We start from the raw sequence: 26073 nt of genomic DNA on the forward strand, positions 1-26073 counted from the left end.
CTTCATTTCTTTTCATTCTTTTTTCTTTATTCTGTTCTGCAGCAGTGAATTCCACCATTCTGTCTTCCACGTCACTTACCCGTTCTTCTGCCTCAGTTATTCTGCTATTGAATCCTTCTAGTGTATTTTTCATTTCAGTTATTGTACTGTTCATCTCTGTTTGTTTGTTCTTTAATTCTTCTAGGTCTGTGTTAAACATTTCTTGCAACATCTCGATCTTTGCCTCCATTCTTTTTCCAATGTCCTGGATCATCTTCACTATCATTATTCTGAATTCTTTTTCTGGAAAGTTGCCTATCTCCACTTCATTTAGCTGTTTTTCTGGGGTTTTATCTTGTTCCTTCGTCTGGTACATAGCCTTGTGCCTTTTCATCTTGTCTATCTTTCTATGAATGTGGTTTTTGTTCCACAGGCTGCAGGATTGTAGTTCTTCTTGCTTCTGCTGTCTGCCCTCTTGTGCATGCAGCTATCTAAGAGGCTTGTGCAAGTATCCTGATGGGAGGGACTGGTGGTGGGTAGAGCTGGCTGTTGCTCCGGTGGGCAGAGCTCAGTAAAACTTTAATCCTCTTGCCTGCTGATGGGTGGGGCTGAGTCCCCTCCCTGTTGGTTGTTTGGCCTGAGGGGACCCAACACTGAAGTCTACCTGGGCTCTTTGGTGGGGCTAATGCTGGACTCTGGGAGGGCTCACACCAATGAGTACTTCCCAGAACTTCTGCTGCCAGTGTCCTTGTCCTCATGGTGAGATAGAGCCACCCCCCGCCTCTGCAGGAGACCCTCCAACACTAGCTGGTAGGTCTGGTTCAGTCTCCCCTGGGATCACTGGGTCCCAACGCACACACTACTTTGTGTGTGCCCTCCAAGAGTGCAGTCTCTGTTTCCCCCAGTCCTGTCGAATTTCTGCATTCAAATCCCACTAGCCTTCAAAGTCTGATTCTCTAGGAATTCCTCCTCCTGCTGCCAGACCCCCAGGTTGGGAAGTCTAATGTGGGGCTCAGAACCTTCACTCCAGTGGGTGGACTTCTGTGTTACAAGTGTTCTCCAGTTTGTGAGTCACCCACCCAGCAGTTATGGGATTTGATTTTATTATGATTGTGCCCCTCCTACTGTCTCATTGTGGCTTCTCCTTTGTCTTTGGATGTGGGGTATCTTTTTTGGTGAGTTCCAGTGTCTTCCTGTCAATGATTGTTCAGCAGTTAGTTGTGATTCTGGTGTTCTCGCAAGAGCGAGTGAGATCACGTCCTTCTACCAAGGAGAAATCTTTAAGATGTCATAAACTTCTCGCTTGTTGGCCTATTATATGAACAATTAATGTATAATATTGCTACATAATGTTTCTGATTGATATTTCCACTAATAGTTAAACATAGATTACTCAGTACTGTTTGATAATGATTATCTTATGTTCTCTGTTGAAGTTATCTTTTATAATTTCATGTAAATTGACTGTATCAGCTATAAGTTGTTCACTAATGTTGATCACAAATTATGCTAGTCTTGTTGGGAGAAACAAAGGGTTTATTTATGTTATTACTTAGTACTGGACAAGACTAATTTTACTAGTCCTTTTATAATTATTATTTGCATATGCAAATACACAGCTTTCCATAAGCAAACCAGAATGTTGTTTAAATTAAAAAGTAGAGTAATTAACTAATTTGTTGTATGAAAAGCTGGCTATATTTCTGAAATTTTATTTAAAGATTAGTACCTCTGAATTTTTTTTAAATAGTTGCGTAACAAACAAATGTCCCTGCACAGATTTATTTATACAGTAAATTTTATTATGTGCTTAATGCTGTTCCAGGTCTTAGGGTTTCCTGTATGTAGTCCTAGCACTATTCTTGTGTACCATAAGATACAGTCATGCTTATTGTCTTGTACAGAGCTTTCTAAAAGGACTTTTTAAATTTTATAATTAAAAACAGTTAAGATTTTTTTTGTAATTTGATTTGTTTTTGTTTGCAGAGCGCCCTCTTCACTACACAGAAAATGTGTTGGAACAGGTGCTTCGGTGGAGTTCATTAGCTGAACCTGGATCTGCTTATCTTGTGGTGAAGAGATTCTTAACCATTGACACAGTTAAACACTATAATGGTAGGTGCTGTTATTTCACATTGCAACTATGATTGAAAATTCAAGTGGTTAAAGGATAATTATTATGGCACAAGTGTTTTTTGAAAATGTAAAAATGAGTAGCTAAATGAAAAATCTACTGCCATTATTGTTAGAAAGAAGAATATAGACCAAGTGCCAGGGTCATATTTTCCTGGTGGGTAGGACTGTGGTAATAGTTGGTTAATTTGACCATATCAAATTAAAGATTTAGCAGGAATGATTCATCTTTTTAAGGTTTTGGGTTTATTTTATTTATTTGCCATGCTTAAGTGTTTTCCTAATTTTTAGATAGATGGTGAATCATCTTGAATTATAGTTACATTTGAAAGTTCTCTGAGCATTCAAGAATCGCAAGCTCTGAGATTGTGTGCTTGTTATAATTCTCACCTATTTTGCAGTAATATTGGAAAACAAATACAAAATAAATACTTCCAATAAGGATATTTGCCATCCAACTGGGAGAAGACATGTATACATGTAAGGTTAAATAAGAAGTTAGCTAGCACAGGGGAGCCATATAAGACAGTCTCTGAACTTGTTTTAGGTATCAGAAAACTTTCATTTTGAAACTTAGATTTTTCTGTTATGTTGACATTATCTGACAGATTAGAAAAAGATTTCCTGCCACACTGTCTATAACCCAACCCCGAAAATAGAGGATTCAAGTTTTATAAGATGAAATTTACCACAACTTTTATAATTCATATTGATAATAACCATTACTATTTATTAATCGGGTATTATGAAATGAACTCTCTGCATACCAAAACTCATTTATAGTTTTTTTTAAAATTTCTCCATGAGTTAGTTATATTATCATTTGAATTTTACAATTGAGAAAAGGGAAGCTCAGAGAAATTAAGTAAGTTGCCTCCAGATCACACATTTATTAAGTACTAGATTTGAGTACAGATTGGTTTTACTTCTAATTATTAAAAAAAAAAAGAAAAAAGATGGGGAGGTTGGTACAGTTCTTAAATGCGGTAAAGCTACTTGGTATGATTGCAGACTCTCTAGCTAGTAGCCATAAGTCAGCAAGTTCTTAATTGTACCAGGCTAATCTGATATGTTTCTGATTTCATGATAATCTGGCTACTATGACAGACTACAATAGACTAGTTGGCTCATAAACAACAGAAGTTTATTTCTCACAGTGTGGAGACTAGAAGTCTGACATCAGAGTGCCAGCCTGGCCAAGTTCTGGTGAGAGGCCTCTTCCAGGTTGCAGACTGGGGACTTCTTGTATCCTCCCAGGGCGGAGAGCAGAGAGAGGAAGCACACTCTCTGTGACTCTTACAAGGGCACTAAGCCCATTCCTGAGGATTCATCCTCGTGACCTCATCTAATCCTAATTACCTCATAAAGGCCCCACCTCCTAAAACCTGATACCGTGTAGGTAGGTTTCAACATATGAATTCGGGAAACATAAACATTCAGTCCATAACCCTGCCCTTCATATCTTACAATTACACAAAAGTATTCTTACAAAATGCAAGCAGTTTAACAGCTTCTATGTCATTCTGGTCTTACTAGCATCTAAATAAACAGAACATGTGTTCTTTTTGCTGTAGAAATTTAGCCTTTTAGACACCTTTATCTTGTTTAACTTCTTTCTTACTCCTACATATGATTTTGGCCACATCCTCTGTATACTGCTCAACGATTGCAATAGAAATTCTCTCTCATCATATGACTGCTACAAGCATCCCTGTCATAGAGCAGTGATTGTCAGGTAGGGGAGATTTTTGTCTCCCAGGGGGGCATTTGGCAATGTCTGGAGATATTTCTGACGGTCACACTGGGTAGGGTGGTGCTTCTGGTATTTAGTGGTTAGAGACCAGAGATGCTGTGAAACATCCTACAATACACAGGAAGGCTCTTTACAACAAAGCATAATCTGGCTCAAAATGTCAATGGTGTCATGTTGAAAATCTCTGATTTAGATAACCTTTGAAATCTGGCCTAGCTCTTAAATTCTGTTATTCTTTCATTTTAACATTGAGATAAAGGAAACATATTGAGTTTATGAACAAACTCCTGTCTGCATTATGAAATACATTATAGGTTCTCATGGCTTCTTTTCTTTTAGAAAATAAGTCATCTTTTCAGGTAAATTTGAATTTTTTTTGGTGAGAATTTTCCTTTTTCTAATATCCCTCTAAAATGTCTGTTAATTCTCCATGTTGCAAAAACTTAGCTCTTGTTTGAATGCTAGTAGACTGGCTATGTGAATAAAACCAGACAAGAATAAGATCTTAAAAGACTATAATATAAAGGAAGGTTTTGTGCAGGTGGGCCTGAGGGATAACGCAAAGCAAGGATGGCATTAAGTGCTGTATCAGCGATGTTAGATTGAGTGGGTTTAGAGCAATCACATCTGAGTAAAATCTTTGTTGTTTAAGGGCAACAAGAAATGGTCGAGTGACAAACTATAAATTGCTCTACCCACAAACTTGGTAGGAAGATTGGGCATTAAAACGATGCCTCACCTATTGTACGTGTCCCCTTTTGGGGGTTGTGAGTGTGTCCTGTTGTGAAAGCATCAGGCTTCTGTAAGGTCTAGACAAAGCACCTTGCACAAAAACTGGGGAACCCAAGCAGTGGAAAGCAGGCTTACATGTCAGTTTCTGAGATTTGGATGAAATATTCTCTAGAGTAAAATGTCAGTAAACTCTTGTGCTACTCTCATATCTCCTGCATTCCTCTGACAGGGTGGGAGCTGTGAAACTTATCACTGCCCCTGCACTCTACCCCCCTCAGCTGGCCAAACCAATATGCAACTTGTTATTATGATAACAGTAGTTCTTTCTACCAGGAAATTATGTCCCTCTGCATGGAAAAAAAAAGTCAGGTTTTAGAGTAACACCCTCAGGAAATACATTAATTAGACCATTTCATATCAGTAGTTATGTACTTTTGGTCAGAAATAGGAGTACCTATGAAGTAAATATTTAACTTTCTTTTTTAGTTTTCTAGCCAATAAAACCTTTATACATGTTTTTCATTAGAGCTTGATTTATATTCAGATTGTCAAAGTAAAATCTTTCATTATGGTTGGTTCTGCATCTGTGTGCATTTAGGATTGTCATTTTAAAGAAGGTTTGGCCTATTGTTTGTTTTTAAAATCAACTTCTAAAGTCATGATTTTTTCTTATAGTCGTGTCTTACAGTAACCTGGGGATTCTAAGTACTTCTTATGGGGTACCCTGTGTGATAGATTTTAGGTTGGTTAGGTATTCAGTCTACTTTGTCCCTGTCTTGGCAAATGTCTCCTAAATCAATCACAGTGACCACCTACTCCAGAATTATTGCTCCATTCGTTACATGCACTACTCCTTAAAATTGGGATCTAAAAGGAGAATAATGAAAGTAAATCAAATGTGATTTCTCTGTCAATTTGTTAGCAGAAAAACTGGAATCACTTCAGAAACACATGGCTCTTCACAGCAGAGACGCAACAATGTTAAGGATTTCTTTTCCTTTCTTAAGATTTTCTTATTCTAACCTGGGGGCCAAGTGGAAATTAGCACAGTTTGAAACAAGGCTGGTTGGTTACAACCATACTTTTCTCTCAGCAATGAATAGCTATTGTGTTAATATTTTCTTAAAACATAAAGTAGCACTGACACATCCTTCACACCTGTCTCATCATACCTGATACCTAATTGCCACAAATCTTAGTGTCTGTCTACCTATCCCTATCTCTTCCTGTCTCTCCTTTATCTAACACACACACACACACACACACACACACACACACACACACGACTTGCATTTCATTAATTGCATGATGGTGTTTCTGATTTTATGCAACAAATTATAGGCATATACTTTTGTTTGATACCACCTTCTTGCTTAATGAAGAATTTTATCAAATTATAAGTTTAGGGGTTTGGAGTTGTTTAGGAGTTTTAATTTTCTCAATTTGCTCATTTTATCTCAATAGTTTAAAATATAGACATCACAAGAAGGAATAGACTTTAGAGTCAACCAACACTTAATTTCTGCTCATTCATTTAAGGTAATGAGGAAGCATACTTTACTTTTATAGAAGTATGTAAGAGTAAATGAATTTTCTGTTGCCTCTACTTAAAAATCAATTCTGTGTTTTTCAAAAGCAGCATTGTATTTCTGAGAAGCATTTTGGGCTATTGTCATTATTGTAATGAGGAGTTAACTAACTTGAAAAGAAAAATAATAGTCTGAATTTCTTTTCTACCCCATGGATTATGGCTGAGACATTGAGATAGGGAGAATGAAACTTCATTTAAATTGCCATTTAGACTTTATCATAGCTAATCATATTAGACCATCTTATATTATCATTATCTCATATTAAGTTTCAACATCTCTATCACAAGTTAGCCATAAATTTATAGCTTCTATAAGGTTCCAGAATAAATAATTTTTTGTTGCAGAAGTCTTATTTTAAGCACTAAAGTTCTTTAATATTACCCCAATAGAATGTAATACAACAGAATCAAGTTTTAGTGATCTCAGTGAGGAAGAACTACTTTTAAGATAGAAGATGTAACTCAAATGAAGATGCGTGTGGGTTTCTGAATTTAGATTGCCACATATGACAGATGCTTTGGAATTAAATTTACATTAGAATAGAATAATTCAAAATGCAACTGCTTCCAGCAAATTCAGACCTGGAAAGCTGAGCCATCCACTATCGACTGACTTAAGAAAATAAAGGAAAATTCCAGCAAAAATAGTATGAGTTCATAAATCATAGTCTAGCTGAAGTAATTTATATTCCACTCCCCATCATATCTTTTTAAATCCAAAGATGTGTAAAAGTTGAAGGTAAGACCCAGTCCACTTCAAGTGGAAGTATTTTCTCGGAAATTGATGATAGAATAGAAAAGTAGTGTTCTACTTTCTACAGTTTGCTGCGTTGTCAGTAAAATGGCGTGGAATCTCTGGCACTTTTCTAGTCAGTCCTCCAGTAGTAAGTATATTTACAATTTTACTGCTTAAGGATAATCTAATTACAAAAGGATGTTATCAGGCTGCTAGTTCTATTAAGCATTGCTTCTTCAATACAAGTAACAAAGGAAAATATACTGGGAATCAGGGCGGGGGTGGGGTAATATTTGACTTTTCCTAGATTACTTTAAAGCAGGTTTGGTTTCTACTCAGTCGTAGAACTAAATTTTACTAAATACATTTTGAGTGAATGTCATGCAGTGAGTGAACTATATCAAATTCTGCTTCCTCCAAATTATAAAGAATATATGTGTTCTATATAATCAATATCAAACAAAGGAAAATATGGATAATTTTTAATTTGGAAGAAATTTTTAGATTTCAGGCTGCAAATATTGCCAAATATCACTTGGTTGTGGCACATTTTCAAGAGGATGTCTCATGAAAACTGCCTGTCTCCTTCAGCACTTAGAGTACATGCGCAGGGGTGGAACTTGGTTTTTCAGATAACGTACAGGCCTGAGAAAATAGTCTTTGCCAGCAAAAGAGGAAGGGAGACACATACAGACCATGGAAAATAGACCCATTTGTTTTATATTCCCTTTTCATTTCTCAGATCATATATAAGAGATAAATTGTTCATAGTTACTATGCATTTACTGGGCGCCAGATGCTGGGCTGATGGCTTTGCATACACCATGTCATTTAATCTTCCTAGCAGTCTTAAGGGGTTTTTCACTAGTACTCTCTAAGCCTTTTATAAATGGAGAAACTTGGACATGGAGACGTTACATAACTCCCTCAAGGTGACCTGCTGGTAAGTGGAGGAGCAGATTTTAGTTTTTAAAACTCTTGTAAATTCAGTCTATAAATCACCAGGCCTTTGGAAGGGTAATTTTTTCTATACTGCTTACTACAGACTCTGCAGTACAGAAAAAAATGATGTCTGTCCTCCATTAGATAAATAAGCAATTACATTCTGCTTGCTATGTGCTAAGCACTCTTCTAAATACTTTACATACCAGATCTACTGGGTGAGCACTGTATGAATCCCCATTTTGCAGGTGAGGAAACTGAGATTTAGAGATTACTGCCTGGGATCCAGTGGAGGATGTGGTTGTCATTCAAGCCCAGGTAGTCTAGCTCCAGAGCAAACTCTTAGTCACTGTGCTATGTTAGTTCTCACATAGGTTGGGGAGGAAAATTTAAAGCCCACAATTTTTTAAAAAGCAAACAGGAAATTATTATTTGTTTCAAGATCAGATGAGATTGGGTGCATTCAGGGTGGTATGGCCATAGACTGAAATTCTTATTTTTAAGAGCAAAATTATGAGACAAACATGACTTTTCATGTATTCAATGCCTAAATTTTATCTTAGAGTTTTAAAGACATGAATAACAAGTATGGACTGGAGTAGTTAGAAAAAAATCTTCAAGGATGAGTTGGGTCCAGAAGTGGGGGTAGAATTTGTATAGAACCAAGGAGAATGGAATTTCCCTTAGGTTCACTCAGATGATCAACTTCAGTCATGCTACAGAGACACAGATTGGTTTTCCAAACAGTGTATTATGATCAACTGACTTATAAATAAATATCATATTTTAACTTAATAGTTTATGAAGATGAGTAGGAGGAGTCTAGTTTATTTAGTCCTTGAAAAGTCAGGGAAAGAAGTTTAGGCTTTTAATGTTAGGTAAGTAAGACTTCAAATAGTAAAAAAGAAAAAAAATAGAGTTTTGGAAAGGGGATTAACATGATAAAACAGTATTTGCATAGCACAAATCTGGAATTATATGGAGCCATTAGAAAAGCAGGACATGGAATTATAGAATCCTGGAGTCTAGGTATTAGGTAGAAAAGGCAGGGGTTAGAGAGATGATATTGGAAAAGAAGTGGAATTGAACCCCATAGAGAAACTTTGAGAGAACAATGGCTGAACTGCTAGCTGACTGGACATGACGGATAAAGGGGGAATATGTATTCTAGAAATATCATTCCCAGTTTATGTCCCCCCCCCACTTCTCTCTCTTTGTGTCTCTCCCTATCTCTGTCTGTCTCTGTCTCTCCTTCCCAAGACCCTCCAAGCTCCTCCACAGATCAGTTATTTTATTGGGATTAGGGGCCACTAGTTAGGAATTGCTGTTTTTGTCTAAGAACTTGAGGTTTTTCAAATGATTTGGAAAACGTTTTTTTTCCTTTGGGTGGGGAGATCAGTTTCATAGTCTCAGTAATATGATGTCTGTTCTGTTTAAATAAATAAATTTGACCATTCTGCATGGTTTCATTCATGTACTTTTTAAGGACTTTTCTAATTAATAACAAAATTACAGCACAATATAACAAAGAATACCAATCTGTTATCTTACCCAGTGTTAACTCTAAAGAACCCTCACTGAACTCAACTGAGCCTTCCTTCCTTGTCTGAGCAAACACCTGGAGGGGGAAAGGGGTTTATGATTCTCTAAAGATAACAGTATCTCTAGATCTTAAACTTTCTCCCCAGGATGAGGTAGAGGGAGTGAAAATATAAGTGTGAAGTACATAGCTTCATCTTGGCCCTTAAGCGATGGGTATTTTTCCTACTTATTTTAACATTGTGTGAGCTTTTAGAAATTCTTCTAAGTTCTCAGTATTTATCATGGAACTTAGTGTTTCAACGTTCTTTTTGGTCTTGCCTTCTCCTTAACATATATTCCTCTCAAAGCCTCCTCCCGAGTCCCTTAGTAATGTGTACACCAAGATTCAGCTAAGATACTCAATTACATATGATTTTTAAAATAAATTTTAATAAATATGCAACCAAAGGTGTCAACAATATATTTTTTTTCCTAAGCCTGTTTTCTATTTGACCTGTGAGTGGTTTACTTTAACACTGGACATACGATTATTTCTTATTGGTAAAATTAGAAAGCTTTATTAAATTGAACAAAAATCTGAAAAAAGTATAATCAGAAGGTGTGAATGGAATTGGTTTGGCTTAAGAAATATATAATATCTTTATCTCACAACTTGATTGTAATTTAATGCTCTTAAAATACTTTACCTATTTCTAAATCAATAGTATTATAAATGCCTTTCTCCACTTTTCTGTTCTAAATCAGCTGAATCACTAAGCCCACCCAATGTTTTCTAAATTGCTTACCGTATTTCTCCTATCAGGATATATAAGCATTGTTTGTTAGTCCATGTTTACTCTGTCTCTTACACTGCACTGCAAGTCCAGAAATCATCTCTTTTGAGGTTACTGTATATTATTAGAACCAAGTGCATACTGGACTCTTAATACTTCATGAAGAATGAATTGATGTCATATGAATTTTGCTGAATACTACTTTTATATTTTTTCCTTGCTCTTCCTATTGCATTAAAATACATCTTCTTTCAAGTCTTTTAATTGGAAAAGTGTTATTTTTAATTTAAATAGAAGTTATTTAGCTATAAAATATTATTTAAAATATTTTTCTATGGAATTAAATATTAAGAGATTATACCAGAAGACAAATTTTAGCAGTGTATTTTTCAGAAATTATTTCAAGGTCACAGACCACCTAAAAAGAACCTATTTTAGTATAACATCGCAATTAAAAGAATGTTATCTGTGACCAGTATGCAGATCATGAGAACTATTGGGGCTTGTCAGTTACTTTTGTTTGCAGTTAGGATCAGTGATGCGATTAATCATGGGGATTTTTGCTTCCAGGTTGTCATCCCATGCTCATATTTGAGTTATAAGGCACTATTTCAATTTTTTCTCACTTTTGTCTTCTTATACTAACCATAATTGTGAACATCTGTGTAGTATTTGCTGTATAAGTAAAGGTTTTCCCCAAACCAAGGGATGCTAGGTTTTAGATTAAGAGTTTTTCTTTCTAAAATCAAGTTATTTGTAAATTTTAGAAACTCTGCATGAATATTTAAAAATTGTGTCACCTTAATACCAGGAAATTGCTAAAAGCCCTCATCCTGATATAATGTCTCATGCTTCACCTTTTATGGACATGATCTAATGTGAGGACAGCAATCTGCAAGATAATTGTCATTACTCGTGTTTTATAGGAAAAGCAGGAGTTGACCCCAGAATGACCATGTCGTGGCTACTTGCCTTCAGGTTTCTTTTCTTTCCACTGTTCCTCAGTTCTCAAGTAGGCAGTTGAATACTGTTGGGATTTCAAGAAGAAAGCTGTAGACTAGAGATACAGTGATAAATTTATTCGTGATAAATTTACACAAATTCAACATTTTTTTTTTTTTTTACCAAAAGCGTGATTTTTAATAGAACTGTTGAAATGATTTCTAAGTGTGGGACACTGGCAGTATTGCACGAGCATTATTAGCAGTTTTGCCGTATTTACCCTTACCTGTTTCATAGGAATAGGAATTTCTCTAATGTCTCAAGAATTCCTGGATTCCTGAGACAGGATTCCAGAAGAGATTTCTCTTTTACCTGTGTATTTTGCATTGTTTATATGAGTGTTATTCAAAGAAATAAAATGCAAGCTGAGTATGTAATTTTAAATTGCCTAATAGCCACATTTTAAAATATATATATAAACATATATATAAAGAAATAGGTGAAATTAATTTTACTTGTATCTTCTATTTAAACTCACATATCCAAAATATTATCATTTCAACATGTAATCAGTGTTATAAAATTGTGATATATTTACATTTTTTTGGTACTAATCTTCAAAATATGGTATATATTTTATACTCATAGCACATCGCAGTTGAGACTAGCCATGTTTCAGATGCTCATTAGCCAGTAGCTAATTGGACAGCATGGGCAGGCCTATGTATTATAAATAGATACAAATAGATCTGGTTACTGGATCTATGACTTATCCAACACTCCCCTGACACAAGGTGTTCCCAGAAATTAACTAGAGGCTTCTTAATGGTAGGAAACAAGTCATTACCTTATATCATCAAAACTGAAAATACAAAAATGTTTTATATTCTATTCCAAATAAATGAAAATGTACCCAACTTACAAAAGTAAATGTTATACTTTACAGAGAGGAAGGCCCTGGAAAGTATCAAAGAGGGAGTCTTGAAAATCAAAGAGGAACCATCTAAAATACTCTCTGGAAATAAGTTTCAAGACCGGTATTTTGTTTTACGAGATGGGTATCTCTTTCTTTACAAGGATATGAAGGTATTTAATATATGTAGTATTTGAATATGTATATACTTTTGTGTGAGTGTTAACATTCTTATATCATGCCTCTCAGCCCTCTCTCTTGGAAGTCAAGGCCTCTAGTAAATAAAATGTACAGTAAGCTGATGATTACTTTCAGCCTCTGAGATATGACATTAATGCACGTAGTAACACAGTAAAGAACTCCATATACGGCCTTTCTGAGCACCTCATATATTTTAGGGCAGAAATTGACTTCAGTTCTAAAGAAAAGTCTAATATGCGTTACATAAACTAGCATATAAATCAGCATCTCAGTCAATAAAATTAAGGGAATGTGTCATGCCTTAAGGGAAAAGTGGCTTGAGTTTAGCAAATGGAAATTAATAAAATGTAGAATAAAAAGGCAAAACCCAAATGCTAAATCTGATCAAAAATTAAATCTGATTAATATATTTCCTATACTCTTGAATGAATTAACTCGTAATATTGTATTTATTAATTGAATCTTACTGATGTATCCCAATACGTTTGAATTCCCTAACAGCTTTTATTAATGAATTGAGGAATGGAGAGAGGACTTAGAGATGAAAAAGAGGGAGTAGGTATAAGAATATCGAACTTAGCATCAGAAAACCTCAAAACCGCCAAGTTGGTTGTGTGAATAAGAATCTTAAACTGTCATCCTCAATTTCTAGATCTGTAATATGATGATGATAGCATGAGTCCTGCATGCCAGATTGTTGTAATGCTTAAATAAGAATATATATAGAAGTTCCTTTTCAACTGTGAAACATATATGTATATATATTAGCATGCTCATCAAAACAGCCCACTAAGAATATGAATAGGGAAGTTCCAGTCTGAGAAAAATATATTCATACTACATATATCTGAAAAGGGACTCATTTGCACAATATAAAGAACTCCTCCAAATCAACAATAAAAAGACAACCCAATAAAAACTGGGGCAAAGTATTGGACAGACATTACAGGAAGGAAGACATAGGAATGGCCAATAAGTGGTTGAACCAAAAGTGCTCAGCATCATTAGTTATCAGGGAAAATGCAAATTAAAACCACAAGATATACCATTAGTACAACTAAAATCATAAGAGTGACAACATCTAATGTTGACAAGGACGTTGATTAACTAAAACCCTCATCAATAACTGGTGGAAGGGTAAAATCACACAATTTAGAACTTTTTAGAACTTTTTAGAACTTTTTTGGCAGTTTTTAAAATTAAGTTATTCATACATCTACCCCATAATTCAGCAACTCTATTCCCAGGTATTATATCCACTAAAGCACTTGTTCAAGAATATTCATAAGCAGCTTTATTTATAAAAGCTAAAACCTGTAAACATTCTAAATGCCCATCAATAGGACAATGATATATTCAGACAATGGAATAATATTCAGCAATAAAAATGAATGAATGCAAGCACATGGGTGAATGTTCAAATCCTTGCTGAGCAAAAAAGTTTGACACAAAATAGTACCATATGAGTCTGTCTATAAAAGGTCTAAGAAGAGGCAAAATCATTTATGGTGATGGGAGTCAGAAAGTGTTTGCCTATGGTGTGGAGAAGGTTTGCTACTGAAGCAAGGAGATAGGGTCAGTAGGGTACTTTCTAGGATGACAGAAATAAATGTTCTCTGTCCAGTTTTGGGTGGTGCTTACATGGATATATACAGTAACATTTCTACTTCCTTGAGATTCAAGCAATATCCAAGCAATTCTTTTAAATGTGGAATGACAGCAGGACCTAAAGATACTTTTTTCTATTGAATTCTAATATTCGCTTGAGTAAGCATTGCTTGCATATTTCAAGTGTGTGACGCTTCACTATGTTGTGTTTTGGAGGTGTATAAAGAAGGACCAGACTAGTAACATCTATTATTTAATACTGTATTGTTATGAAGGAAGAATTATTAAGCAGCTTTCCAAAGTTCTATAGCCCCACTTAGTTGTGGCTTCTACTGAGCTCTCCGCACACGGACCACTGTCCTGTATGTTCCTCCAGCGGGGAAGCCTCCAGGTGGGCATAAATAAATTTTAGTAGCATCCTACTTAGTGTATCCATTTCATGTTCATGTTCTTCAAGAACAGTGGAATGTCCAGGCAGGGAGCTAACAAAACAGCACTGAATTCCTCAGCCCTTATCCCTCTCTTCAGAGGGCTGTATTATATACTGGAAGTCACACTTTGTTACTCCATCTGATAAACCTAGCAGGGAATCCGTGTGGGTATCAAACGATTGTTATCGTTTATTATCATTTGATATCATTCTTCACTTTTTTCAGTGCAGGAAGGGTGGAGTTTGCAGAAATAGGCATTTAAGAATTTGGGATTATGTGAGCCAAACACATCAGATTTTAAGGTTCATGAACTGTAGGTTTATGTTCATGAAAGGAAATGCTAAACTTCACAGCTGATTATTCTAGCCATCTAGAACTGAATCTGATTTAATTTTGTTTGGTTTTCTTCAATGTGTCACCCACCTTGATCTTCATTAGACTCACTTCCTTCATCCTTGTCCTTCCATTTACATGTTGGTTAATTGTCACTTGTATAGTTGGATATCTGCTTAGGGTATTTTAAAATCATCATGGACTTTTTAGTCCCATTAAGGAACCTACGCTTCCATTGTGTAGCAACAGAAGGTTGCTAGAAACAACTAGTAGCAATAGAAGTGCAGTCATAATGGCCCCAACTAATTTTCAACCTGTTAATCCATAAAAAGCGAGTTCTATACATTTCGCTTTGATTATCGCACTTTATCTTTACAGTAATCCTATGAAACTAGTGCTATAGTTATTCCCCCTAGACAGATGAAGAAATGTAGTATACCAAGATATTACATAACTTGCCCAAGATCACTTAGCCTATAAGCGATAGGGTCAGAATTCATTCCCAGCTGTCTATTTCCAAAGGTTTTATGCAGGGACTTACTAAATAAACAATAATTTGTATTATTTTGGCTTGGTGTTATTGCTGATGGAATTTTATTTAAAGAGGATAAGTGTTTTTCATTTTAATAATACCAAATATTTTCAAATATGACACTTTACACAATTTAGGTTTTTTATAATGTTTTTCCCCAAGCTGATGTAAATTTTAAAACCTGCCACAAGGAAGCCTGTTCATGGAGAAATTATTTTTTTTAAGATGAAATGATTTTGTAATTGAGCTAAAGAATCTCATCCCTTAACAGAATGTTTTTAAGAATTTGTATCTTTTTGAAAGGATCCTCCTGCTTAATCTAAAATAATTCACACAAACTGGTAGACAGTAATAGTATCGAGAGCTTGCCTGAAAGACAGTTTCTTTTTTTTTGACATTTGAAATTTTTTCCCCGCGTTTATTGAAGTATAATTGACAAAAATTGTACTTATTTGTTATACAACGTGATGCTTTTGATATACGTATACATTGTGACATGATTACCACAATCTAAGCTAACATATTCATTACCTCACATAGTTTTGTGTGTGTGTGCACTTGTGGTGAGAACATTTAAGATCTACTCTCTTAGCAAGTTTCGAGTATACAATACAGTACTGTTAACTGTAGTCACCATGCTGTACTTTAGATTTCCAGGACCTATTCATTTTGCATAACTGAAACTTAGTACCCTTTGATCAACACCTTCCCATTTCCCCCACTCCCATCCCCTGGAAACCACCATTCTACTCTCTGCTTCTATGTGATTTTGACATTTTTAGATTCTGCGTATAAGTGAGATCATATAGTGTTTGTCAGAAAGATAGTGTTCTTTAAAGACAATGAAGACATTTTATTTTTATCACAGTGACCTCAGGTTATGGAATTATAGTCTAAGTAAGTGTTTGAAAGTTGTATTTATGCATCTGTCAGAATCAATTAATGCAACTGATATTTTAATTTGCACATTAAGGCAAGCAGATGAGAGACTTATGGTTTTCCTTTAAACTCAAACTACTGTTATTTTCAACACATGGTGTTATTTTGCTGGTTATTTCTTCATGTTGCTGGTCTTTCCCTTTTAATATTGATGGGCAAGTCACTGGCAATATTTGCTTTTCAAATGATTTTACAGTAAATAATCAATAGTAAAAATCTCCTAGCTTATTTGAATAAAGATTTGGCTCTGGTTTGACAGTTGCCCTTAATATATGTGTGCTTGTACATATTTAGAAAATGATTTACTGAGAAGGGAGTAGAAATTACAAATTGAAAAGTGTATTTAAAGAGACTATGTGTTAATTAGAGATAATTTATGAATGCTCATTAACAACAAATTAGGGTAATACACAGGGGAAGATATATTTTGTTTTGAGAGTTTTCCCTGCACAGAAAATGTTAATTAAAATGTTTTCAGACTTGATTTACATAAAAGGTGAGAAGTTTCAAAGAATATTATCATTACACTGTTAATGGTGTGAAAAAAGCAAATGGGGAGGCAGTGGTCGTTAAAAGTTGCATGCACTAATAAGCAAACTCTTCTTAGTAACAAGAATAATTTTTTTAAGCACACTAATTTAATTGGCTCAGTTAAAAATTTTACTTTGAAATATACTGCCTGTAGCAACATACTATACACTTCATAACACTTTAACTTTTTGAAGAAATACTCCAGAAAGTACACATACCAAAAGAGTTGTAATAAACCAACAGTAAAGTTATAATGCCAAAAGAGATTCCTTTTAATAGAACTTTGCATTAGGATCCTTACAGGTCCTATTTATGCTTATTCAGTTTAAAGATTGAAACTGAAAAGGGTTTCTTTCCACCTTGGCTGAACTCATCTTAAATTACGGCATCTGTGTTCTCTTTGGACAGGATAGAATACAAAGTCATGAGCTGGCATGTCCAGAGTGGCTTGGGAATCAGTTGTATTACTTCAGGCTCTCTATCTATTGCCAACAGTATTTCAAAATATAGGCAGTCCTGGGCTTATCAATGCCGTGTATAAATAAGACTACTTAGATCAGGCACAGTGCTTCTCGTTCTTAAATGTGCAGGTCCCCTCTACCGGTACTACTGGAATTGCAGCCTCTCACCCGACCCTGCTGCTGCCTCCATTGGGACCAGCAGTCTAAGCTTTGAGGAGGGACATTAACCTCAGTTGTAATCCGATTGAACCTCTGACAAAGGTATCCAGGAGTCTGTGCTACTATATACACTCCTACGTTCTCCTCTCCTTGACTCTTTCCTATATGGAAAACTTACTGCATTACAAAGCTACCTCACTGTTCCATATCAGACTTCAAGTGTTATTCCTTAACATTCAGTAAAGCAGCAAGCTAAAAAATCAATACCCCAAAACCAAACACATAAACTACCAGAAAATGACCTTAAGAAGAAGAGGCTTACATGAAGAAAACTACAGAACTGCACTGATAGAAATGAAAGAAAATTAATGTAAAGTCTACTAATATTGATCTATGGACTTCCCTGGTGGTGCAGTGGTTAAGAATCCGCCTGCCAATGCAGGGGACACAGGTTCGAGCCCTGGTCCAGGAAGATCCCACATGCCGCAGAGCAACTAAGCCCGTGCGCCACAACTACTGAGCCTGCGCACTAGAGCCCTTGAGCCACAACTACTGAGCCAATGTGCCACAACTACTGAAGCCCGCCTGCCTAGAGCCCGTGCTCTGCAACAAGAGAAGCCACCGCAGTGAGAAGCCTGTGCACAGCAACAAGGAGTAGCCCCCGCTCACCGCAACTAGAGAAAGCCCACGCCCAGCAACGAAAACCCAACGCAGCCAAAAAATAAATTTATATATAAAAAACACAAAAAACCACAAAGTCTACTAATATTGATCTATAGCTTTAATGTAATTCTTTTCAAAATCGCAAAGGGAATTATTTTTAGAACTTGGAAAAAATGATTTGATAACTCACCTCAAAGGGTAAACAGATAAGAGTATTTGCAAACATTTTGGGGGACATAAAAAGTAAAATAATTGTCAAGAATTTCCCATCCAACTATTTATTCATACAGTAAAACTAAAATAGGTTAGATAATATCCTGGCATAAAAATGAACAGATAGCATTGGCAACATAAAGTGAGGTAAAAGATGTAACTGTTTATCATAATTTATTTTTGATAAATATGCCATCATAAATGCATGTCTAAAGAAAGATTTGTTTAATAAATAGGGCTGGGATAATTGTTAACAAAAGTTTTTCAACTTAAATTCTCATCTATACTGTATGTGAAATATATATTCCAGATGGATAAAAGAATTAAAAGTTTTAAAATAGCAACCCTTCAAGCTGCATGACCAAGTAATTTAGTATTTATCAGCTATCTGGGAACCCTTTAAACTTGAAGCAATAGCTAAGAGAGTTCAAAAGGAAAGATCAATATATTTGACTTTATAAAAATAATAAAAGTAAACAGTGAGCAATTTGGGTAGACAATTTCATTTAAAAAGATAAGGCAATTGCCTATTTGCTATATAAAGAACGAATGTCAATAAGTAAATAAGTAAATTTTTGACCAAATCAAAACTGAAAATCACTAGTGAATACAGGAATATGTGTTTAACTGTAAGTAAATGTACCCTATCCATTTTGCCAAAATCTTAATCATGTTCCTAGCCTTTGACCCAGTGATTCCATTTCAAGAAATATAGCCATACAGGGAAAAAAATCCAAAATATTTTTTAAATTATGTACCATGATAATAGCAAAATTATTGATAAGGGTGATTTAGTAGTAAATTCACCATGTAAATTCCAGGCCTTATCATCACCACCACACAGAACACTGGTCACCAAAGCAGGATTCCTGATCTTCCTGCTTGCTTTCTTCTCTACGTTTCCTCTATATATTCTCCTAACCTGTTTTCTCCGTGGAAACCAATTTTTAATTTTATAAACATATTTTCCACCCTTTACTTTTCATCTTTGACTTCTTTCACAAAGAAAAGACTTTATAGTAATAGTTTAACATTTATAGAACTTAGGACTTATTTGAGCTACATATTTGCTAAATGGGCTTTTGTGCATTGTCCTAGAATTCTAATAAGTTGTCTATCTTTCTGTTTCTATGAAGCAATGTGCTCTAAATTTGTAATACTAATAATTGTAATTTGCTGTACACTCAGTATATGGCCAATTATTGGACTAAACCCTTTAAAGGCACTTTTCTGTTTAATCTCTACAATAACCCTTCACAGTAACCCTTTACTTTCTCCTTTAATCTCCATAATAACCATGTGAGGTAGTCGATGTGTTTATTATCCCCATTTACAAACAAGAAATGAGAGCAGAGAGCAGTAATGTGAGGTCATGAGCTGGTAAGTAGCAAGCCAGATTTGCACCCAGGTCTCTGATCCCCTTAGTTATAACTGCTATCTGCCTACCAGATTGAAAAAAAGAGACTTCCTTGAAAATCTTTAGGATGTGGGGAAAGCTTGTATTAATTATTATTTCCATGGCTATTATCTTTATAAAATCTATTGCAGTCTATCCAGGAATAAATAATAAAATGTTTATGGTTTGATATTAAAATTTTAAATTAGAGTATACTTAAGTTTTGCCTCTGTCAGATAACTTTCCTAATGGTTCAAGGATTTAAATTTTTTTAATATTAATCAGATAAATATGCTGGGATGTATATGGAGAATATATAATTGATCTAGAGCAAATGTAAATTCTTTTTTATAGTCTACTTTCATGATTAGTGAAAATTTTCATTAATAGGGATATTTGAGATAGTTCAGTCTAGCCCTATATAGTTTTGTAGTTCTGAAATCCAAAAAGTACAGAAAATCATAACTCATTTGGTGGAAAAATCTGATCTAAACCAACATGAAGATATTTGTTTTAGTCCATTCAGGCTGCTATAACGAAGTGCCATAGACTGGGTGGCTTATAAATAACAGAAATTGATTTCTCACACTTCTGGAGGCTGGGAGTCTGAGATCAGGGTGCCAGTGTGGTCAGGTTCTAGTGAAGATCTTCTTCCAAATTGTACTGCCTACTTCTCCTCCTATCCTCCCATGGCAGAAAGAGGGTGAGCTAGCTTTCTGGCCTCTTTTAAAAGGGCACTAATACTATTCATGAGGGCTCCAATCTCATGACCTAATTACCACCCAAAGCTACTACCTCCAAATACCTTCACATTGGGGATTATATTTCAATTTGGGGGAATACAAACATTCAGTCCATAACAATATTTATGACCTTTACTTATTCATACTGTATGAAATGTCATGCATTTTTGTAGAGAAATATGAATATATTTGAATATAGAGTGCTGCCCCAGACAACACTGGTGGTATCATGGAGTTACAAAATATATTGCACATGTATTTTTTAAATATGAAAAATTGAAAAATTATCAGTTCTTATATACATCTGGTCCCAAGTGTTTTGAATATGGAATTATTGTATGTGTGTGTTTGTATATACATATACACACATATGTAATCATACATATGTATCCAGATTTATTTAAATTTATAACGTGGTAATCAAAACAATCTTCATTTACTAAAAATTTGGTATAATATTCATGAAACATTGGAGATAGTAAACATTCTAAACTTGATTCTTAATACTTAAGGAAAATAGAAGGATACTGATAAAATCTGTTTAATTACAAATTATCTTGTTTTCCTTTACAGAGTAGTAAACCTGACAAAATGTTTCCTCTCAGTTCAATGAAGTTTTATCTTGGAGTAAAAAAGAAGATGAAGCCTCCAACAAGGTAAAGCTTGGAAGGGAAGAGTTGTTGAAAAAGTTACAGGAAAGTATGTCTGTTCAAGGACTTAGGGATCAGTGGCATTAGTCTAACTTGTTATAAGTTAAGCTTTAGAAAGATTCCGTAAGTTGCCACAGACATGTGTCAGGGGACCTATGGCAGATCAGGGGAACCTGTGTGGGTGGATAAGGAGGGATGATGATGTTCCCGCTCAAGTCAAGCTCCTGGGTGATTGCATCTCCTCTGTGTAGAACAAGAAATCCCCAGAAGGCCCTGTCTACTGGGAAGCACATGGGTTTCTCCACGTCCCATTCCTTGCTCAGTCACAGCCTAGCAATTTAAGGAATGTTCCAAACAGGTCTACCCAAAGGAAGACAAATGCTGCCCTCCAGCCTCCATGGCTTTTAGAACATCTTGGTCCCAGCTCTATAATTTGCCCCCTTCGTTTTGCTGAGTTTGGTAATAAACCCACAGCACACAGATGGTTGAGAGGAAGTGTACCCTTCTTAAATATTATGTTTCTCATTAGCACTTGAATCAACCCAACATTCGAGTTATACCACACTTTCTCATCACGGATTACTTTGATTAGCTAATTAATGTTTGCACTAATACTTTTAATATCATGAAATGTCATTTTAATGAACTGCATATGATTCAGATTCTATCACTGAAAATGTCCTCACGTTTGCCTCTGTGCTTAATTTCTAAGCCCAGCACATATATCTGTGTTGTGACTGGCACATTCTTTAAAATTTCTCACAGTATCAATAAGTAAATATATGTATTATCTTATTTTGGCCATTTTCCTAGACATCTGTCCTTACTCAGCCCCAAATATCCTGTGAGAGATTTCCCCCACTGCCGCATAACATCACGAGACCCTTTCCCCCTGTGTCCTTCAGTGTATTTAAATTTGTAGCCAAATCCCTCAACATCTATCCTTTACCTCTAGATAAATCATACCCAGTGAATCATCACTTGTGGGTATCAATTCTGTTATGCATTCCCGCCATTAAATATTACCCCTTAACATCTAATCCTGTGTATTATCTTGTAAAATGAATCATTTTTAATATGTATGCATGTTTTTTTTTTCCCCATGCGATGCAGTTGGGGATTGACGGCATATTCTGAAAAACATCTCTGGTAAGTTAACAGCCAGCAGGTTTTGGATTTGATATATTGATGATACACGATTAGTAAACGAATAACGATATTATTTGGCAGATAGATCTAGAGACAGGAAATGTTTCTTCTAAGTGAAGTTAAAATCTTTTCTAAATACCTTGAGCCTAAGAAGAGGAAAGTAGATTTGCTTCAGGGTTTACGTCTATTTCAGTCTCATGTATCCTATTTGCCAATGCCTCTAAAGAGAAGCTACACATGATTTCTTCCTACTTATTATGTAAATGCGGAATCTCTGGTTTTATGGGATAAGCAGGCAAAACGCAGTTTTAAATAAAGGATAATAAGTCACCAAAACTCAGAGTTAAAAAAAAAATCTTAGTTTCAAACCTGTTCTTTCCATAGAGGTACTTTTTCCCATTGATGTCACCAGGATCTAGCCACTCTCCATAGAGATTGGACTAGATGTCGCCTTCTCCCTTACCAACCTGTGTCTAATCAATCCCTAAACCATACCACACCTGCCTCTTAATTATCTCTCTGATCCGCCCTCTATCCTTAAAGCCTTAATGCATCTGCCTGGATTATTCCAGGAGTCCTAAGTGCTCTTCATGCCTCTGACTTTGCTTTTGGTTTCTGGTACATTCTCCACCCAGCACCAACGAGATTTTCTAAAATGTATCATGTTTCTCTTCTGCTTTAAAACTCTTCTGTGAATCCTAAACCTACAGGATAAAGTACAGGATTGCTGGCACAGCACACAAGGCCCTTTAACATGAAGCTCCATCAACTGCATCTCCCACGACTTTCCCTCGTTTACTTAATGATAAAATAATAATCTGTCTTAATTCATCATACATGCCTTGCTGCTTCATGTCATATATTTAATATATGGGGTCCCTTTATTGAACCTTCTTCCATAGTATGTGCTCCCCCTTCCCTCATCACTTTTATCTTCTTCCTGCTGATCTGGCAAACTCAGCTATCATTTATTATTCAAACCATAGCTAAAATGCTCCAAAAGTCTTATCAGATAACTCTCCCCTCTAATCATAGTTTGTTTCTTCTTTGCATCTACAGTATTTCGTGCACATGGATGCAAAATTTAAATGATTTGTAGAGGGAACAGCTTTCTTGGACATGGTAATGGGAAGGGACACTGTCTTCATGAGAATCTAATGAAAGAAGCAAGGATTATTTTTAGAAGTTTCATTCTAACATTCTTCAAAATTATAATACAGGAATATAAAAAAATATAATTACATTGAAATGTCCATTATGCCATTCTAACATCAGTTACAAAATTTTCCTCTTATAGGAAACAACCTCACCTCATCCCCAAGTGTGTTGTTTCTGTTTTTTCTTTAAACATCATTATTGGAGTATAATTGCTTTACAATGGTATGTTAGTTTCTGTTTTATAACAAAGTGAATCAGTTATACATATACATATGTCCCCATATCTCTTCCTTCTTGCATCTCCGTCCCTCTCACCCTCCCTCTCCCACCCCTCTAGGTGGTCAAAAAGCACGGGGCTGACCTCCCTGGGCTATGCAGCTGCTTCCCACTAGCTATCTATTTTACGTTTGATAGTGTATATATGTCCATGCCACTCTCTCACTTTGTGCCAGCCTACCCTTCCCCCTCCCCGTATCCTCAAGTCCATTCTCTAGTAGGTCTGTGTCTTTATTCCCATCTTGCCCTTAGGTTCTTCATGACCATTTCTTTTTTCTTTTTTTTTTTTTTAGATTCGATATATATGTGTTAGCATACGGTATTTGTTTTTCTCTTTCTGACTTACTTCACTCTGTAAGACAGACTATGTCCATCCACCTCACTACAGATAATTCAATTTTGTTTCTTTTTATGGCTGAGTAATATTCCATTGTATATATGTGCCACATCTTCTTTATCCATTCATCTGTTGATGGACACTTAGGTTGCTTCCATGTCCTGGCTATTGTAAATAGAGCTGCAATGAACATTTTGGTACATGACTCTTTTTGAATTATGGTTTTCTCAGAGTATATGCCCAGTAGTGGGATTGCTGCATTGTATGGTAGTTCTATTTTTAGTTTTTTAAGGAACCTCCATCCTGTTCTCCATAGTGGCTGTATGAATTTATATTCCCACCAACAGTGCAAGAAGGTTCCCTTTTCTCCACACCCTCTCCAGCACTTATTGTTTGTAGATTTTTTGATTATGGCCATTCTGACCCATGTGAGATGATATCTTATTGTAGTTTTGATTTGCATTTCTCTAATGATTAATGATGTTGAGCGTTCTTTCATGTGTTTGTCGGCAATCTGTATATATTCTTTGGAGAAATGCCTATTTAGGTCTTCTGCCCATTTCTCGATTGGGTTGTTTCTTTTTTTGATATTGAGCTGCATGAGCTGCTTGTAAATTTTGGAGATTAATCCTTTGTCAGTTGCTTCATTTGCAAACATTTGCTCCCATCCTGAGGGTTGTCTTCTTGTCTTGTTTATGGTTTCCTTTGCTGTTTAAAAGGTGTTAAGTTTCATTAGGTCCCATTTGTTTATGTATGTTTTTATTTCCATTTCTCTAGGAGGTGGGTCAAAAAGGATCTTGCTGTGATATATGTCATAGAGTGTTCTGCCTATGTTTTCCTCTGAGAGTTTGATAGTGTCCGGCCTTACATTAAGGTCTTTAATCCATTTTGAGTTTATTTTTGTGTATGGTGTTAGGGAGTGTTCTAATTTCATTCTTTAACATGTAGCTGTCTAGTTTTCCCAACACCACTTATTGAAGAGGCTATCTTTTATCCATTGAATATTCTTGCCTCCTTTATCAAAGATAAGGTGACCATATGTGCGTGGGTTTATCTCTGAGCTTTCTATCCTGTTCCATTGATCTATATTTCTGTTTTTGTGCCAGTACCATACTGTCTTGATTACTGTAGCTTTGTAGTATTGTCTGAAGTCAGGGAGCCTGATTCCTCCACCTCCGATTTTCTTTCTCAAGATTGCTTTGACTATTCAGGGTCTTTCGTGTTTCCATACAAATTGTGAAATTTTTTGTTCTAGTTCTGTGAAAAATGCCAGTGGTAGTTTGATAGGGATTGCATTGAATCTGTAGATTGCTTTGGGTAGTATAATCATTTTCACAGTGTAGATTCTTCCAAGCCAAGAACATGGTATATCTCTCCATCTATTTGTATCATCTTTAATTTCTTTCATCAGTGTCTTATAATTTTCTGCATACAGGTCTTTTGTCTCCCTAGATAGGTTTACTCCTAGATATTTTATTCTTTGTATTGCAATGGTAAATGGGAGTGTTTTCTTAATTTCACTTTCAGATTTTTCATCATTAGTGTATAAGAATGCAAGAGATTTCTGTGAATTAATTTTGTATCCTGCTACTTTACCAGATTCATTGATGAGCTCTAGTAGTTTTCTGGTAGCATCTTTAGGATTCTCTATGTATAGTATCATGTCATCTGCAAACAGTGACAGCTTTACTTCTTTTCCGATTTGTATTCCTGTTATTTATTTTTCCTCTATGATTGCTGTGGCTAGAACTTCCAAAACTATGTTGAATAATAGTGGTGAGAGTGGGCAACCTTGTCTTGTTCCTGATTTTAGTGGAATTGGTTTCAGTTTTTCACCATTGAGGACGATGTTGTCTGTGGGTTTGTCATATATGGCCTTTATTATGTTGAGGAAAGTTCCCTCTCTGCCTACTTTCTGGAGGGTTTTTATCATAAATGGGTGTTGACTTTTTTTGAAAGCTTTCTCTGCATCTATTGAGATGATCATATGGTTTTTCTCCTTCAATTTGTTAATATAGTATATCACATTGATTGATTTGCATATATTGAAGAATCCTTGCATTCCTGGGATAAACCCCACTTGATCATGGTGTATGATCCTTTTAATGTGCTGTTGGATTCTGTTTGCTAGTATTTTGTTGAAGATTTTTGCATCTATGTTCATCAGTGATATTGGCCTGTAGTTTTCTTTCTTTGTGACATCTTTGTCTGGTTTTGGTATCAGGGTGTTGGTGGCCTCGTAGAATGAGTTGGGGAG

At 35.5% G+C, this 26073-nt stretch overlaps 1 protein-coding gene across 8 annotated transcripts in view; it reads left to right on the plus strand.

The window, feature by feature from the left end:
- ARAP2 (ArfGAP with RhoGAP domain, ankyrin repeat and PH domain 2) overlaps positions 1–26073 on the plus strand; it is a 206873-nt gene that overhangs the window by 151533 nt on the left and 29267 nt on the right. For all 8 annotated transcript variants that reach the window (XM_082464518.1, XM_082464520.1, XM_082464521.1 and 5 more), the window contains 4 exons: positions 1966–2094; positions 12070–12209; positions 20820–20902; positions 22010–22045. In XM_082464518.1, the coding sequence (XP_082320644.1) occupies positions 1966–2094; positions 12070–12209; positions 20820–20902; positions 22010–22045 (388 nt within the window). The remainder of the gene's footprint in view (positions 1–1965; positions 2095–12069; positions 12210–20819; positions 20903–22009; positions 22046–26073) is intronic.

This window comes from Balaenoptera physalus (genome assembly GCF_965194825.1).
Source record: "Balaenoptera physalus genome assembly, chromosome: 5".
Classification (NCBI taxonomy): Eukaryota; Metazoa; Chordata; class Mammalia; order Artiodactyla; family Balaenopteridae; genus Balaenoptera; species Balaenoptera physalus.